At 46.0% G+C, this 19,785-nt stretch overlaps 1 protein-coding gene across 5 annotated transcripts in view; it reads right to left on the bottom strand.

Moving 5' to 3' along the window:
• fgd4a (FYVE, RhoGEF and PH domain containing 4a) overlaps positions 1-19,785 on the bottom strand; it is a 107,201-nt gene that overhangs the window by 68,006 nt on the left and 19,410 nt on the right. The window contains exon 1 of one of the 5 annotated variants that reach the window (XM_024423894.2): positions 18,677-18,883. The exons of 1 other annotated variant lie outside the window; for it this stretch is intronic. In XM_024423894.2, coding sequence (XP_024279662.1) covers positions 18,677-18,860 — 184 coding nt within the window. In that variant the 5' untranslated portion in view covers positions 18,861-18,883. Of the gene's footprint in view, positions 1-8,562; positions 8,796-8,889; positions 9,019-18,442; positions 18,578-18,676; positions 18,884-19,785 lie in introns of those variants that run through there. 3 more of the 5 variants (XM_024423899.2, XM_024423897.2, XM_042323286.1) reach the window with 3 other exon arrangements.

Raw genomic sequence — 19,785 nt, 5'->3', positions numbered from 1 at the left:
TATATAGAACCCTAAATAACCTTTTTTCCAAGAGTGTATCAAGTCTTCCATAGGCTACCCTTACCCTAGGTCTAGGCTACTAAGGCTGGTTCAACAGCAATGCGTTGTGTCTTTTTTATCCTGGCCTTGTAAAGTAGCCTATCCATAAAATGTTTAAATGGTATATTTGTCAGAGTGTCTTGAATTGAAAATACACTGCACCTTCTAAAATATGCACATATATGCCTTGTTCAAGTATTTAGCTTGTTCAAGTATCCAATATCCATCTCCAAAGAGCGCCTCTCATCCGGTTACCAAAAGTGCGCTCCTCCAAACATATTTAAATGATTCAGTCCTATAATGCAATGTCAATGGTAGGCATAGTTTATATTTTTGCTTATTGAGAACGTGCCTCATACATACAATTCAATATTGACAATGTTGACTGCCAACATTTAAAAAATAGACAATATTTTACTGTTGCTATTACTCGTTACTGTTGCCTACGCTATTTAATAAACTGTAGTGTCAATCCACAATGGACCAAGACAAGAATATTTAATGCCCCCAGCCGAATTGGAAATGATAACAACGCAAAGAGCGTCAATAACCTATAGAATTTGAGACAAACACATGCAGTATTAAGCCACGGAATGCTTTGGTTGGCCAGGGAGTGCCAAGCCCTCGTCACACCTACAACTTGTTTATTCATCAAAACCCAGCCCTTTCACGTCACCGACAGCTATTATGGTCATAATTATGACTGTGAAAATAGCTAAAATATTTCTGACTCTGACACACCCTAGGACCTAGAGTGCTACCACCAGCTCTTAGATTTACTATTGCATTTGGTTTGTTAAAATAGAGACCTCTATCTCTTTCACACACACACACACACACACACACACACACACACACACACACACACACACACACACACACACACACACACACACACACACACACACGCACACACGCACACATGCACACACACACATGAAGTGTGGCTGACATTGACAGATGGATCTCCAGTGAATACAGGTGAATGGATGAACATAATAAAATATGTTTGAGAGCATGAGTGACTAGTGAAATGATTGATTTCAACATGAATGACTGGAGGCATTAAACCCTATAGCAATCCTCTCTCTGATGGAGGAATGCATGTACAGAAAGTTCCAGAAATCTACAGAAAAAAGAAGCAGGCCTAGAAGCAGGCCTAGAGGGTAGGTTGCTAATGAGAGAAGGGGGGGGGGGATAGAAAGAGAGAGTTCCATATTATGTGCTGATCACTCATAAAAGGATGAGTACGTCACTGGGGCCAAGCTTCCTGCCATCCAGGCGGTGTCAGAGGAAGGCCCTAAAAATGGTAAAAGACTCCAGCCACCCAAGTCATAGACTGTTCACTACCGAACGGAAAGCGGTACTGGAGCGCCAAGTCTGGGACTAAAAGGCTCCTGAACAGCTTCTAACCCCAAGCCATAAGACCGCTGAGCAGTTAATCAAATGGCTACCAGGACTATTTACATTGACCCCCTTATTTTATTATTATTTTTGCATTGACTCTCTTGCACAGGCTCGATGTTTACTCACTGGACTCTAACCACACACTCACACATACTACACTGACACTCCAACACACACACACACACGGACACACAAACACACACACACACACACACACATGCATATTGACGCCACACGCGCATACACGCACACAAACACGCACACACACACACACACACACACACACACACACACACACACACACACACACACACACACACACACACACACACACAATTAAACACACACACGCATAATTAAACACACACGCATAGACATCAGCACACACACACAAACACATACTATACACTCACATTCCTTCACACTCTTCACATACGCTGCACATATCTCTGTTTAGTATCTATGCATAGTCACTTTCCCCCTACCTACACCAGTGGCGGTCAGTGCCGTTTAAGATGAGTGAGGATGGTCATTTTTTCATGAAAAGGTACTTATTTCTATTACAGCATATTATTGGATGATTGTTATTCATATTCCACTCACCCACATGCAAACACAGTTCACTTTCATAGTAGCCACATATAAACCGCTCGTTGTATATATCATTCCTTCTCACATCTACAGTATCTATGCTCTCTCCTCCTCTCACCTTTTCCCTGGACTTCAGTGCACTACACATCAGCTGTCGGACCAGGCAAAACAACTTTCCAAACAAAACCTTCATATCATGACCGCTAACCGCCAACCGCTTTACACAGCCTACATCATTGTCAGTTTATAGTCAACATAGCTTCTATAACTAACTCGTTAGTAAACCCACTACAGTCATGCAGTACAGTGTACAGTCAACAGCAAGCAATTTAGCAGATACACCGCCGGGCCCCGGTGGCAATAAATGATTACAACCAAAAGCTTACCTTGACTTGGAAGAGTTCCAGTGTTGGATAGCCATAGCCAGCTAGCTAACATAGCATCCCTCTCTTTTTTAGCTGGTGGTTTGAGTAGGCTAAACTATCAAGCTACATTTGATGTTAGCTAAGTAAATGAATGTGAATGTGAAAACAAATTGCTCTCGCTCTCTTGCCTCTCCTTAATTTTGGAAGAAATGAATTTATTCAAAACTACTGTCTTTCTCTCTCTTTGAGTCAACTATTCACCAAATTGTATGCACCACAGTGCTTGCTAGCTGTAGCTTATGCTTTCACTACTAGATTCATTCTATGATCCTTTGATTGGGTGGACAACATGTCAGTTCATGCTGCAAGAGCTCTGATAGGTTGGAAGACCTATCAAGTTGTCATAAGTTGTCATAATTTCTGTGTAAGTCTATGGAAGGGGGTGAGAACCATAAGCCTCCTAGGTTTGTATTGAAGTCAATGTACCCAGAGGAGGACAGAAGCTAGCTGTCCTCCGGCTACACCATAGTGCTACCCTACAGAGTACTGTTGAGGCTACTGTAGACTATCATTGCAAAACAGTGTGTTTTAATCCATTATTTGGTGGTGACGTGAAAATATTTAGTATAGTTTTATACTTTTTCCCTTCTGAAATTCACTGAGGAGGATGGGCCTCCCCTTCCTCCTCCGAGGAGCCTCCACTGACCAATATGTACATATTACCTCAATTACCTCAACTAACCAGTACCCCTGCACATTGACTCAGTACTGGTACCCCTTGTATGTATCCCCATTATTCTTATTTAATTAAAATGTTCTTACTTTTTAAAAACTGCATTGTTGGTTTAAGGGCTCATAAGTAAGCATTTCACGGCATTAGGCACATGAGACAAATACAATTTTATTTTGATTTTTTAAAATCGATTTTTTAACACAGAGCTAGAATATGGTTGACTTTTTATGATGTGCAACCTTTTCACCACATCGGAAGTTCCTCTTTCACACTTATATATTTACTCTCATGATAGCTGTCTTGTTCCCTTATACAACTGAAAGCCAACTGAAATCTTTTCTAAATAAATAAATTACAGAATAATATTCTCATTGATCCGAGCCACTCAGCTAACTAAGTTTGATTGGGCACTTCCTACTCTCTTAGAAAAAAAGGGTTCTAAAAGGGTTCTTCGGCTGACCCCATAGGATAACCTTTTTGGTTCCAGGTAGAACACTTTTTTTGGTTTCAGGTAGAACCCTTTTGGGTTAATGGAAAACCCTCTGTGGAAAGGGTTATTCATGGGTCCCAAAAAGGTTCTCCCTGGAACCAAAAGGATTCTTCAAAGGGTTATCCTATGGGGACAGCCTAATCAACCGTTTTAGGTTCTAGATAGCACCTTTTCTTCTAAGAGCGTATGAGAGTGCCATAGTGTCAGATTCATCAGCATCATCTCTCTCACACTCTCTCACTCTCTCTGACACAGTGAAAGACAAAGCTCCACAGAGAAGTCAATGACAACCTCCCCCTAAGAACCGGATGACTCTGGTGTTACTGTTAATGGAGGCACTGACTGTGCATTCTGGCGGCGCATTCTAGCAGTGCAGAAAACATGAGAAAGAGAGAAGAGGTGGGGATCAAACCTAACACTGCTGAACCCCTGACAACCACTGCTGAGACAGCATGCTGGGGCAAACGGCACACACACACACACACACACACACACACACACACACACACACACACACACACACACACACACACACACACACACACACACACACACACACACACACACACACACCGAATGAAAACACTAAAACAAAATACTCGCAGGGGCATTGAATATGAGACAGTGCTGTCTAGTGTATGTGTGTGTGTGTCCCTCCTTGTGTGTATGTACGTGTCTGAGCTTAGTTTTCATTCATTGTGTTGTCTGATGAAGATCTTAGCACTTAGCACTCTCTGCTTCTCTTTTGATGTGCTGCTCTCTCCATGTAATCTCATTTCTGGTCACGGTGGGCCTCCATCAGCCTTTTGTGACAGAAGCCTCCCTCCCCCCACACATCCCCACCCCTCCCAGCCTGAACCCCCAGCCTTCAGTCCTGAGTCCTACGTAGGGCTGTGGCGGTCACGAAATGTAGGAAAGTGCCATTGCGTTAGTATCATCAGCATCATCATCACTCTCTCTCTCACACACACTCTCTCACTCTCCCTGACACAGTGAAAGACAAAGCTCCACAGAGAAGTCAATGACAACCTCCCCCTAAGAACCGGATGACTCTGGTGCTACTGTTAAAAAACAAATCCATGCCTTTTGCGGCCAGTGGCCGTTGTGCCCTTGGGCTGAATATAATAATGATAATTCCTTTTTCCTTGAGTGTTGCATGCTCCGAAGCCTCACTCACATGGCTCTCAATCACATGATCGGGTCTTTTTCAAAGGCTACAAGTGAAGACAGACATGTTCTTATCCAATTCCGGGGTGCATATTGAAGTTATTGGAAGAACTGTCCACATTTACTTTTCGCCAGCCAACAAGATGAGTAGGCCTAACGAACAGCAAAAGTACTAGCCTATGCCAATCTACATCCCCCATAGTGTAAAAGTTGACCTATTCTATTCGGTGTGAGAAATACATTTTCCAAACATAGTCTGGGACAGTTGTGGGATGCGATAGATCCTAAAATAATACAACCACCGCTTTTATGATAAAGGTGCATTTTTATGGTGAAAATGATCTTCCCCAAACTTGAAACTCACGCTCTGCTTATGTATGTATAGCAGTTCTTAACTGACTTGCCTAGTTAAATAAAGGTTCATTTAAAAAAATTAAAAAAATAAGAGGGACAATAGAGTGCTGAATACCAGGCAATTAGCAAGTTTGGTAGGCTACTAATGACCATCAGCAGCATCAGAGCTTGGAGAAGACTAATTACCGTGACTAAACGGACATATGGAATTTGACTGCCTTCATGACTCGTGAGCGCCGGTGTGGCGGTAATACGGTCACCGTAACAGTCTTAGTCCTAGGAGTCTAGGACAGGGCCACAGGGGAGAACCATAGGATTCAGATAGGAGCCCCAAACTCTCTAAAGCTAAAAATGAATAATAGAAGCAGCAAATTGGTCAGTTGGAGATGTCCAAGTGGTTTTGATCAAATATTGGATACATTACCCGAGATCGGAATCCATCGGTCAATAAAACAGTGCAGGAAAAAAACATTTACAAATTCAAACAAGATTATAAAAAGATAAAAGACCACAACAACAAAAGTGGACCAGAAAGCGATATTTGAAGCCATGATGACGCAGAGCAGCGATGATCAGCACGGTAATACATTGTTTTTAGCCAAATTACTATATAGCTAGCTACCAATGTGTGCTCGAATTGTGAAGCCACAACCTCAGAACCCTACACTCCCAGGGTCCATCAACACAATCAATGCTCCTGCAACCCCTGAGCCCTGCACCCCCAGGCGCCAAGGGTCTGGTAAACAGTTCAATGTCAATGTTCACTTGTTTAGCCCTAATCACACAATTTAGCTGTCTTCAACAGGGGTGGGCAATCTCGTCCACAGAGGGCTTTTGTCATGGCATGGTTATGTTCCTAAACATTATTAATGGAGACAGTGTGGATCTAGGATTTTACATATAAATCTGTCACAATGATTCAATTAATCATAGAACTTTATTATTTGCATTATTGGTGTATCAGGTTGGTATATCTGGTTGGCCCCATACTGACCTTTGCTGGATAATATTGAATACATTTGATGAGACAATACATGGTTGGAGAACAAAACTGCACTCATACAGGCTGCCCTCAGGTTTGCTTTGGAGTCGGTGCCTTATTCCTGAACTGTACATGTCATTAATTCTGCCTAAATATTTCCCCAGGGAAGAGAAAACACACTGCAAGCACAGCCAGCAAATACCTGAATTTCATGAGGGAGGCCAAGGCCTCATACCCGGAGACACTTGAGGCCCAGCGTCAGCAGCAGAATCAGCACTTCAATCAGCTGTGTGAAGATGAGGAAGCAGCCAGGGCAGCAGACAGGACATCCAGGGCAGCAGACAGGAAAGCCAGGGCAGCAGACAGGACAGCCAGGGCAGCAGACAGGACAGCCAGGGCAGCAGACAGGACAGCCAGGGCAGCTGACAGGACAGCCAGGGCAGCAGACAGGACAACCAGGGCAGCAGACAGGACAGCCAGGGCAGCTGACAGGACAGCCAGGGAAGCTGACAGGACAGCCAGGGCAGCAGACAGGACAGCCAGGGCAGCAGACAGGACAGCCAGAGCAGCAGACAGGACATCCAGGGCAGCAGACAGGACAACCAGGGCAGCAGACAGGACAGCCAGGGCAGCAGACAGGACAGCCAGAGCAGCAGACAGGACATCCAGGGCAGCAGACAGGACATCCAGGGCAGCTGACAGGACAGCCAGGGCAGCTGACAGGACAGCCAGGGCAGCAGACATGACAGCCAGGACAGCCAGGGCAGCAGACAGTACAGCCAGGGCAGCAGACAGGACAGCCAGGGCAGCAGACAGAACAGCCAGGGCAGCAGCCAGGACAGCCAGGGCAGCAGACAGGAAAGCCAGGGCAGCAGACAGGACAGCCAGGGCAGCAGACAGGACAGCCAGGGCAGCAGACAGGACAGCCAGGGCAGCAGACAGGACAGCCAGGGCAGCAAACAGGACAGCCAGGGCAGCTGACAGGACAGCCAGGGCGGCTGAGATGGCCCTGACCGCCTCGTTTAACAACAGCTTCATAGCTGTATTTTGGACAGTTTGTCCAAGCAATAAAAGGAAGTCAGACACCAGCAGCAGACATGTCACTACACTCTTAGAAAAAAAGGTGCTATCTACAGCCTAAAACGGTTCTACCGGTCTTTCAACCAGCTGAAGCGATTCTCTCCTCGCATGATGAAAACTTACGTTGTGTGTCTCCTCTCGTTCAGTCTCCATTATTGCCCACGAACAAAAATGAAAACGATGGCACAAAACTCCTGGTTATCTCCTCCAGCGCGTCTCCCTCCTCCATACTTAAAAATGCCAGTCACCGAGGATCACAACAATGTCTCTGTCAAAATGCGTCATCGTTCATTAGCAGTTTTTCCCGCAAATTAAACCTAGTCCTGTTTCTAGTTCCACAACAAATGGAAAACAACCAACAACCAACAAGCCTAGTTCGTGCTGGTTCCAGCACGTTCCCGGCTTGGTTCCTCTAGTGGAATTGCGCCATTAGGGGAATGCGGGGACCACTAACAGTTACAGTCCAGTCTCAGCAAGACCCCATGGCTACAGCTAACATTTTGTAGCAGGTGAAGCTAATGGTTTAACTACTAGGGTTTCTAACACTATCAGATTGAGCTACACAGCAACAAGAGTTGATGACTTCAGCTATGGCAAAGGAAAGCTAACAGTTGAAGATAAACACCATTGGGAATAACAACAGATACTGTTGCAGCTCTAACAGCAAGGTGAAATAGCAGCTTCAGCTACAGCAGGGTAGGCTATGGCAACACTTACATGCAGCTGGTGTGGCTAACATCTCTGCTAGAGCACACCCCGAGGATAGATAAGGGCTGTAACAGTGGCCAAGAAGGCTAACTGCAGTAGTCCTCCACATGTGTGTCAGTGTGTGTATGCAAATCACATGTGTGTGTTTTGCAAGTGTGTGTGTGTTTTGCATGTGTACTACTGAGAGAGGCTGCAGCTCTGGGGCTCAGCCAACAAACAAAGCCTGCTTGCATCTTAATACCCCTCCTACCCCCAGGCACAGCGACACACACACACACACACACACACACACACACACACACACACAAACACCCCTCACACTCCCTGCTATACTTATCATGCTATCTTAGGCACATCCTGTGGTGTAAGGTCCCTCGTTTGTGAGGTGTTCCTCCCTTTGTGTAACCGACAGTCTACTCGGAATACTGAACATCAGCTCTGTGTGTCACCAGACTAACAACAACCCCACATTTTACCCCAGTATTCAGTATTCAGTAGCAGTAGACTGCTCCTCTCGCTGCTCTGGGACCAGTGATAACACCCCTGTCTGTATAATACAGCTGTGAACACAGCGTTGTGCCCTCGGTGGCTACAGTGTACCAGAGAGCTTAAGTCCAGTCCGTCTACCAGAGAAAAACCCACTGACCTGAGACAAGGCTTCCGTTAGTCCAGCATGGGTCTGTGTGTCAGAGTCAACAGCTACCATCCACAGAGATAGGATATCCTTCTCCTTGTTACACTTAAGCCAGAATGATGAGGGAAAATCGACCTCTCCCTCTCTCCGTTCCTCTCGCTCTCACAGAGGCACACAGGCAGGGTCAGGGTTCGCGCTAAACTACTGCCTTGCTGCTTTCGCCCCATCCTCCCTTCTCTCTCCGTCTACATCGCCTTTTCACCCTCCCCTCCCTCTCTCTCTGTCGTCCTGCTTTTCTCTCTCTCACACGCTCTCTTACTTACTATAACTTCAACGTACCTCTTCCTCCTTTCTCCTCTCTGTGTGTTTCCAATCCGTAGCTTGTGAAGATAATCACATTCCAACGGTGACGGGGCATATGGCGGGGGAACGTTACCCACACAGTAAGACCCCTTCTGTGTGTGTGTGTGTGTGTGTGTGTGTCGCGCAGACAATCAGCCCTATTGTGTGGGAGGAGGGGAAGGGCCAGAGAGTGGGGAGGAAGCCAATGGCTCTCATCTGCTGTCGCTGCTGCTGCTACTGGCCGCGGCTGTCAGGTGCTGACCCTCACACAATTACTCCCCCTCCAAGGAGAGAGGGAGAGTGACGGTGATAGAGAGGATGAGAGAGGGGAGCCAGAGAGAGGTAGAGAAAGAGAGAGAGGCCGAGGGAGGGATAGATGGATGAGGTGGGTGAAGAATTTAAAAAATAGATCAGTCAATAAAGGCCAATCAGATTTTCTAGCAATCGTTAAGATTTTGTTTAAAATGATGTTCCACGTGTCTCAGTCAATTGTGTGTTTTTATTCCATTCCCACCAATGCAGTGGTCATGTGACAGTAGGCTTGGGGGTGGGTCAATAACTCCAGTGCCCCCACCACCCTTTGAATGCAAATGAGTCATGGGGGCAGTGTGTGATGAAGAGATTGAATTCCACCTACTCCATTCCTATGGCATTAGAGCCAAATGCTCCTCCTTTTTTTGGGGAGATTTGACCTTTATCTAACTAGGCAAGTCAGTTAAGAACAAATTCTTATTTTCAATGACAGCCTAGGAATAGCGGGTTAACTGCCTGTTCAGGGGCAGAACAACAGATTTGTACCTTGTCAGCTCAGGGATTCAAACTTGCAACCTTTCGGTTGCCAGTCCAACGCTCTAACCACTAGGCTACCCTGCCACTCCTATGTGACAACCATACACTGAATAAGGTCACACCCCCATTTACCAGCAGAGTATAGAGAGGTATGTGTAGTTGAACAGAGAGCCACTGGTTTGATATGGTGAGTAAGAGGTAGGGGGAAAGTGTTGTCATACGTGCTCTGTTGTGAACTCACACTGGCCTGAGAACATGACCTATATGACGGCCAAGTGTTACTCAATTTTCACGACAAGACACACACACACAGGAATGCTTGCACACACAATGGCCATTTAGGGGAATCATTCTGATCATGTCTGCTCTAATTCAGCGTTGCACGCTCGACACTCCTGAACTGACCTCCCACTGGGCTTTTGTCAACTAACCTATATTCTACGCGAAATGAACAACAAATGTCACCATGTCATTGGATTTAGGTTAAAAGTTGAAACAATTCCCTCACGTTGATCACTTTTTCAAATCCAATCAGTTTTCATCATATTACATTTTTAGGTTGAAATGGAAACAATATTGATTCAACCAGTTTTTGCCCAATGGGCTCCTTCCTCTGCTCCTCTCTTTCATCTCATCCCTCTCTCTGCATCCCTTCTCCATCTCCCCTCCAGTCTTCTTCCCCCAGTCAGACAGTGAGCCTGGGGCTGGTAGCCCTCTCTCCTCATAGTCCCATCATTGTTAACCTCTCTCTCCAGAGGTCCGGTCACCATGCTTCCTGACTGTCAGAGAGAGAACCAGACAACAGAGCAGTCACTATCCAGGGGCACCCTCAGGGCCAAGCCACCATGCCTCCCTCCCGGCCAGGCATCACACCTCGTTAAGGCACAGTGCCATTAGTGACAGGAAGGGTCCCATCAAACCTCAGAGACCAGTAACCACGTCGTGACGCCAACATCCCCACTGCCTCATACAAAGAAATGTGTGTGTGTGACGTGTGAGTCTGAATTTGTGAGCATGTGTGTGTGTGTGTGTGTGTGTGTGTGTGTACATATGCCAGACCTGAGAGTGGACAGCTACTCTGTTACAGTCTTACTGGTTTTACTACAGAGCCATGATTGCCTCCAGGTCACTGCTCTAAGGGTCACAGGCCTGCAGTCACAGAGACAAGAGGGACCATGTGCCTGGCTTAGTGTGTGTGTGGAGGCCATAAAACACCCCTCTATTACAGACATTAGGAGTGTGTCTAATAGAGATGGGAGTCATTAAAGAGACTGGGGTAGATTGGAGGGACCAGCCTTTTCTGCTCATGCTGCCTCACGGCTCAATGGACTCACATAGGATCCGGTAGCATTTGTATGTAAAACCACAGGATTTCCAGCTCTCTGAACTCAAGGGTGGAATGGATGAAATACTGTACTATGTTAGCAATGCCTAAAAATAACCACCAATTTCACTTTCTGTTCCGTTTCTACAGTTTCAGTTGAAGGTGGACTTAATTTCAGTGCGACTGAAACATCAAGTTGTTGAAGTTACGTAGTAATAACACATTGAGTCTGGCATTTCACCGAAGACAGAGTGGACCAGCAGACTCTAGAAGTACACCTGGGGAGTTCATCGTTTCACATGGAAATTACTTTCAGATAAAAGACAAGCATCTGGCTTCCTATTTAACTATTATGTCAACCAACCGAATGGTTCCCCTGAGTCGACATTTTCATTGATTATTGTCAAGGTGGCGCTTAGTCGCCACGGTGGCATTTCACAGCACTATTGATATTCGGACAGTGAGTGATGGGTTTCTTTAACATTCACTATCCATAGCTGTTCTGAATTGTAGTGCACGTACACACACCGTATAGTACAGGCATGAAATTCAATTAAACGCACACACTGGCACACACACAGACGCACGCACACATGCACACACAGGCATGCAAACACACACACGGGCACGCAAACACAGGCACTCACTCACACACACACACAAGCCCATACAGTACTCACACACTCACTGCTTGCTTGTAAATAAGATCATCCTTCCTGTTTGCAGTTGGCGCCACAGGTCCCAGAGTGGTGTGGCGGAAGAGAAATTCTGGGGCCCATAGTTCTTCCTGATCTGGTAACCCGACAAGGTAAAACTCCAGACCTTACACGGTATGACGCAATTCATCTGTTGTAAAAAGGTTAAATATGGGCTATGATGGGACCAGAGTTTTTCTAATCAGGTCACATGGTTTAAACAAACTCCTGGAAAAACTCCTGGCCTTGGGGAGGATGAAAACCCTGTCAAACTGCAGCAACATTGTACTTTTCATATGAATTCTATTTTTAAAAGGACTAGGGGGGTTTCCTATACACAGACACAGAGAAAGCAACATGATTGGACAATAAACCTTACAGGTCTGAGCTCTCTTTATGCTGGTTTGCATCGTGTACTCCTGCCCTATGTAACTGTAGGCCTAACTCACAGTCTATGTCAGCTGTTGTGTTTACTGATTAATTCCAGTTAATCATTTCCTCCCCACTCTCTGGCTCTTCCCCACCTCCCACACAATAGGGCTGATTGATAAAGTCTAGGTAGCCTAGTCAGCCCAACTTTGAATATCAACCAAATTTGATCCTATTCACATATTCCCACAAACAAATGGGCTGTAAATACACAAGGTTACTGCTTTGTTTACCCTGGACAGAGGGACAGAGAGCATAGTAGGCTAGACTATGCAGCTGTTGTTGTTAGTAGCCTACAATTGATCAGACTGAAAAAGGCTCTTGTTTCCCATGCAATACTTCATGTCAGATCGCTAATGTTTAGGTGTACAGGCTGCTACATTTGATAGGCTGGTCATGGCTTACATCAACACCACTATCCCAGAAACCCTAGACCCACTCCAATTTGCATACTGCCCAAACAGATCCACAGATGATGCAATCTCTATTGCACTCCACACTGCCCTTTCCCACCTGGACAAAAGGAACACCTACGTGAGAATGCTATTCATTGACTACAGCTCAGCATTCAACACCATAGTACCCTCAAAGCTCATCACTAAGCTAAGGACCTTCGGGACTAAACACCTCCCTCTGCAACTGGATCCTGGACTTCCTGACGGGCCACCCCCAGGTCATGAGGGTAGGTAGCAACACATCTGCACGCTGATCCTCAACACCGGAGCCCCCCAGGGGTGCGTGCTCAGATCCCTCCTGTACTCCTTGTTCACCCACGACTGCATGGCCAGGCACGACTCCTACATCCTCATTAAGTTTGCAGACGACACAACACTGGCAGGCCTGATCACCGACATTGACGAGACAGCCTATAGGGAGGAGGTCAGAGACCTGGCCGGGTTTGTGCCAGAATAACAACCTATCCCTCAACCTAACCAAGACTAAGGAGATGATTGTGGACTACAGGAAAAGGAAGACCGAGTACGCCCCCATTCTCTTCGACGGGGCTCTAGTGGAGCAGGTTGAGAGCTTCAAGTTCCTTGGTGTCCACATCACCAACAAACTAGAATGGTCCGCGTTTATGTTAGGTTAGTCACAGAAAAACACAGCCATTTTTCTAGCCAAAGAGAGGAGTCACAAAAAGCAGAAATAGAGATAAAATTAATCACTAACCTTTGATGATCTTCATCAGATGACACTCATAGGACTTCATGTTACACAATACATATATGTTGAGGTCGATAAAGTTCATATTTATATCCAAAAATCTCAGTTTACATTGGCGCGTTATGTTCAGTTTTGCTTCCAAAACATTCAGTGATTTTGCAGAGATCCACTTCAATTTACAGAAAAACTCATAATAAACATTGATAAAAGATACAAGTGTTATGCATGGAATTATAGATAAACTACTCCTTAATGCAACCGCTGTGTCAGATTTCAAAAAAGCTTTACGGAAAAAGCACACCATGCAATAATCTGAGTACAGCGCTCAGGCACCAGAACAAGCCATACAGATACCTGCCATGTTGTGGAGTCAACAGAAGTCAGAAATAGCATTATAAATATTCACTTACCTTTGATGATCTACATCAGAATGCACTCCCAGGAATCCCAGTTCCACAATAAATGTTTGTTTTGTTCGATAAAGTCCATCATTTATGTCCAAATACTCCCTTTTTGTTCGCACGTTTAGTTCACAAATCCAAATTCATGAGGCGTGAGCACTAGGTCCAGACAAAAAGTCAAAAAGTTATATTACAGTTCGTAGAAACATGTCAAACGATGTTCCAACCGGACAATTCCTTTGTCTTTAGAAATGCAATGGAACGCAGCTCGCTCTCACGGCCACGCGCGTGACCAACTCATGGCCTGACACTCATTCGCTCCCCCTTCACAGTAGAAGCCTGAAACAAGGTTCTAAAGACTGTTGACATCTAGTGGAAGCCTTAGGAAGTGCAATCAGACCAAATTTACACTGTATCTTGGATAGGCAAAGAGTTGAAAAACTTACAAACCTCAGATTTCCCACTTCCTGGTTGGATTTTTTCTCAGGTTTTGTCCTGCCACATGAGTTCTGTTATACTCACAGACATCATTCAAACATTTTTAGAAACTACAGAGTGTTTACTATCCAAATCTACTAATAATATGCATATCTCAGCTTCTAGGCCTGAGTAGCAGGAAGTTTACTCTGGGCACCTTATTCATCCAAGCTATTCAATACTGCCCCCCAGCCATAAGAAGTTATGTTTGCTTGTGTCTGTCGGGAGTGATGTGTTATCACGCCTTTTAAATAAATACCGGTAGAAAATGGAGAGTGCGCCTTGAGCAATGTGTGTTGTGCCCGGGCACGACCTGCGATTTACGTGATTTTGATTGGTCAAGACACCCAAAGAGCCTACAGCAGCACTCCGATGTGAAGGACTGAGAAATTGTGCGCGAGTTGACAAATCATGAGGCCCCTCTTTTTAACACTTTGAGTCTATGTGTTTTATTAAACTAAATCAAATGTAATGTGGCGCTACCACACCTGACTGAAAAGTGCTGCGGCAAATACATCGCCAGTCGTCTTCCGATTGCCCTCAGACTAGGCTAGATCCTCACTATATCTCCGAAACACACATACGCAAGCATGCACACACTCAAGCACAACTCTTTACCAGCTGCCATGATGTTGTTCAAATTCAGTGAATGAAACAGGTAATTTCAATTCCTGCTCTGTGACTACGGAGCCCTTGCAGTCATCTTCCCTTATACTGCTGGTATAAGTAAAACACTGCTTATAGAATAGTACAGTCAACGAGAACGTCACTGAAAAGTCTCCTTGTGGTTACTTATCATTCGTGACCAAAAACCTCTGGGGCTTTGATATATGGCTGATTCAGTGAATTATCCCCCCCGTCTGTCCCCCGTATGCCCCAGCCCCTGGGCTCTCCTCCAGCTGTGTAGCACACTCTCAGAGTCTTGTGCATAGCCACTACCCACCACATCTCTAAGAGTGGAGGATATGCGACACACACACACACACACACACACACACACACACACACACACACACACACACACACACACACACACACACACACACACACACACACACACACACTCGCACACCATTAATTAAACACACATCACTTACTGTACACACACCCTGGCTGCATGCAGATTCCCACTCTCTCATCTCAGCCTGGCGGTCTCTCCTGTAATCTCTCTCACTTCCTCTGCCTCCCACTTGATGAAGGTCACAGTAGGAAATATTGCAGAATACAGACATATGCGCACACACACAGTACAGGGAAGCACACACACATGTGAGCATGCACACACACACACACACACACACACACACACACACACACACACACACACACACACACACACACACACACACACACACACACACACACACACACGCACGCACGCACACACACACACACACACACACACACACACACACACACACACACACACACACACACACACACACACACACACACACACACACACACACACACACACACAGTATGGTGCAGCACACACACATATGCGCTTAGTTGAACACGCACACACCCACATATCCAGACACAGTGTGGCCTGCATGGCTGATGGTTGCTGCCCCCATAACGGACAGAAGGGCACATCTGTCACTAGGGCATGGCATGAATGGCATCTGCCACATGTCACAGCACCAGACCACATTGATTGGCTCTTCTAATCTCACATAGTCCGGTTGGCATGACCTGCTGTGAACGACTCGCCCCAAATCTGCTCTGCAGGCAGAATTTAGCCCCGTCAAAATCAATCCAGTCACACAGAAAAGAGAAGAGCAAGCCACAAAAGAACGGCAAGATAATAATCTGCCAGACAACAGCACTCATCTCCAAAACACAATTGATTAAACAATTAAAGTATCTGAGAGCATTTGAAACCACTGTAGAAGCTTGGATTGACTGGCTGAACACCTGGGGTGCGAGTTGGTTGCAGTTGTCAACAAAGCAGCATGACGGAAAAAGACATTGTGACACTGCGCTACGCTCCGTCCGCTCCATTTGCTGTATTCTGTGTAGACCCCTTAAGAGTAAATAGATGTTCAGGTGTTGTCAAACTCCCACCCCCTGGTGGCTGACCTGAGTATTGATTGCAATGCTGTTCCATGCAGAAAACATATAACCTTACTCCTCAATCAACTCTTTCATGAGACCACATCACACTCAATAAATCAAACCTTGCTGCAGGGCGATGACAACCTTCCCTCTTCTCACAGTTTCACACCATCTGACGGACACCACTCCACACACACACAAACCACACAAACAGCAGTGAAACACACTAATCCCACCACGGCAGGTGTGTGTTTGAAAGAAGATGTGCATTTCCATAATGTTGTGTTTGTGAGAGCATGCAACTCCAGTCAGTGTGCTCAGTAATGTGATCGAAGGATGATGTCAGTGCTCAGGCACACTGGGAGGAATGCTGTGGATCAATGGAGAGTGAGAGAGAGAGAGAGAGAGAGAGAGAGAGAGGGAGAGAGAGAGAGAGAGAGAGAGAGAGAGAGAGAGAGAGAGAGAGAGACATACCAGGAACAACAGAGATACAATAACAACCGCTCTCAGAGAGACTATTGCAGTGCTAAACATTGACCTTTATTGGTAACGCTACAGTATCTCACTAGACTTGTTCTGCCACAGGTAGACAAGCTGAGGTTTTGCAGCTATAGGCTCAAAACAACACGAGTGCACACAACAAAGCTTCAGATAGGATCTAGGCTGGTGGGAGGAGGTAAAGGAGGATGGGCTCATTGTAATGGCTGGAATGGAATAAATGGAACGGTATCAAACACATGAAACATATGGAAACCACTTTTTATTTTTTAAATGTAACCTTTATTTAACCATGTTTAATTCCATTCCATTTATTAATTTCCATCCATTATAATGAGACCGTCCTCCTATAGCACATCCTAGTAACCATATATCTAGGCTGTGTTTAGTGTTTCCCGTCCTCTCTCATGTGACCCTCCCCACATTGTAACAATGAGTGTGGTGAAAGGAGCAAGCCCTGCTGCTCCCAGCGTTTTCCTTCCTGCTGGCCCACAGAAAGAAAGCATGCTTCACACTTTCCTCTCTTCTACTATGAACAGAGGGAGAGTTATCCCTCCTCTCCATAACACACACGCACACGCACACGCACACACACACACACACACACACACACACACACACACACGCACGCACGCACGCACGCACGCACGCACGCACACACACACACACACACACACACACACACACACACACACACACACACACACACACACAAAATTGGGTAATGGGCCATCGGGGATTTTGCCAAAAGGACAGAGTGGCTGTTACAGGGACTTGAGAGAGGGGACGGTTCCCAGGACTCAGAGAACAAAACATACTTTTTTTCCCAGGCTGGTAACTATAAGTGCACTCACTCTCTACAACACCAGTCCTGGTCCTTGACAGCAATGCTATGTATCCCAACCATGAGACTGAATCTTCTATAGCTGTGGTCTTATAGCTGTTGTCTATTGCAGTATATATATATATAAAGGTCATGTAATATTGGATGAAATACTTGTTATTTACATAAATAATCATACACATCCCTTCACTTACGAGATGAAATCACACAGAGCTAGATGTCTAGTACACCGGCGGCAGCATACATCTCCTAATCACTTTCTCTGTCCCTCAGTAACCTCTTATGATTTGCTCCTGTTTATGGTACACAATATGTCACTTTTAACAAAATATATGGTCATTGAGCTGTAATATAAACCGAGCAGCTGACGTCTGGGAGCACAGCCAAAGATAACATTCAGAAAATGGAGCTCTCACTGGTAGAGAATACAGATTAGCTGCATGTCATCTCAGTTAATGGGGGGCAGGATAGAAGGCATTGGGGCTGGGGGAGAGGGGTTGGCATGCTCCTAAGACGGCTGTGTGGGTGGCAGGGTTTGTGTGGATCCCAGGCTTAGGAGAGACACTAGAGGGCTTGAGGCTGAGGTTTCGACTGGATCACGAAGAGGGTTGAAATTGTTACATTCAATTCACAATTTGCACACCTTCCCTTGTTCTCTCACACACTTTCACTTATTGACTTATGTCATACCTGTACTCTGTTTGATTGTATATAGTCTACTCTACAGTATGGGGCCAGCTTAAACAGATACACAGATAAGGCTACATCCCTCTGCCACTGTGGTCATTTGCCTAACTGCAACCATCGACACCAATCCTACAGTAACACAGTCAAATTCTCCACATCTTAACATCAGAAACAGCTTTACCTTTCCGTCTCCAAAACCAATACTTGCGACGTCGGTTCATTTTCAACGTCCAAAGTTAACGCCTTATCTTTAGAGAACACTATTCAAAATCATTCAATTTCATCCTCGGAAGGTTCGAGACTAAGGTGGCTTTGGCTTTGGTGGTTCCCTGTATCTTTTGGTGAGTGTCACTGTGTCACAGCATGGTGTGTTCTACTCCTGTGACTACTAGGTCCCCTCCTAACGGTCACCTACCCGAGGAGACGCGGCGGCGCAGCGATTGGGACCTGCGGTAGCCGCTGGCCAGGCAGTCCATCCTGTCTCCCTGTCCGGTCGGTAGGGCTGACCACTGGGACAGTTCGGTGGGCGAACAGGCAGTCAGAGAAAGAGAGAATGAGGCATGCAGAGCCAGAGAACCAGAGAGGCAGGAAAAGTACATCTGACACTGGGGCTGAGGCCACACTTCCTGCACATGAACGGTGGCCTTAAATACACCTTCCTCCCTCGCTTTCCCCCTCCTCCTTCTCTCTCCACCAGCTGAACAATGGATGGGCCTAAGGAGCTCTCTGTGCTGGGGTGAGCTGGAGAGAGAGCTGGGGGGACAGCAGTAGTAGGCCTATACAGGAAGGATGGGGTGGTCTCCGTTTCCCTTTATGTTTCTTTAGGTCCACTGTGGACTGGACTGGAGAGTCTGGCAGCACGCAGTCAGCCATGTGTGAAACGACACACTAAATTCTGGAAGCACCGGCCGTTGCACGGAAATAAAAAAAAACAGGCATTGTGACAGAGCCAGCTAGGCAGGCATGGGCAGGCATGGGTTTGGGCTGGTCTCGGATCAGTGGACTTTTGGAATGTAAAGTCTCTCGTATCAGAGATTTCCCTTACCTCAACTTAGTGGATTTGACGGCTTAATTGTATGAGGGGTCTGGAAGCTTTCTGGTTGAAAGAAACAACCCCATTGAGTTGGAAAACACAGTGGCCTTGAATGTTCACGTGGGTGTGAGGACTGAAACAGACAGAGAGCTCTTTGGGCAGGTGGGGGGAATACTGCAGGAAGTGTGTCATCGGACCCTTTCCCTTCCCTCCGGTCCAGACAAACTCATACACACGTTTCTGTACAAACACACTAAAATTAGCTATTTCCCTCCACCTCCTCATTGTTTTCCCCATAGGCCTGAGAAAGGAATGCCCCGTCTTCCCAGAATGAGGACGGCAGTGTGTGTGTGGTGGTGCACTCCCTTACAGACGGAAAAATAACTGTACCATAACAAAAGAGTGAGTGGCCTTGACATTTCCCACCCCTAACCGTATTACCCATTAGGCTGGAGAAAAACACTTACAGGCAAACACGTCTGATAATGTGA

This window comes from Oncorhynchus tshawytscha, linkage group LG06, assembly GCF_018296145.1.
Source record: "Oncorhynchus tshawytscha isolate Ot180627B linkage group LG06, Otsh_v2.0, whole genome shotgun sequence".
In the NCBI taxonomy this organism is placed as follows: Eukaryota; Metazoa; Chordata; class Actinopteri; order Salmoniformes; family Salmonidae; genus Oncorhynchus; species Oncorhynchus tshawytscha.
This window is presented reverse-complemented; position numbering and strand designations above follow the sequence as displayed.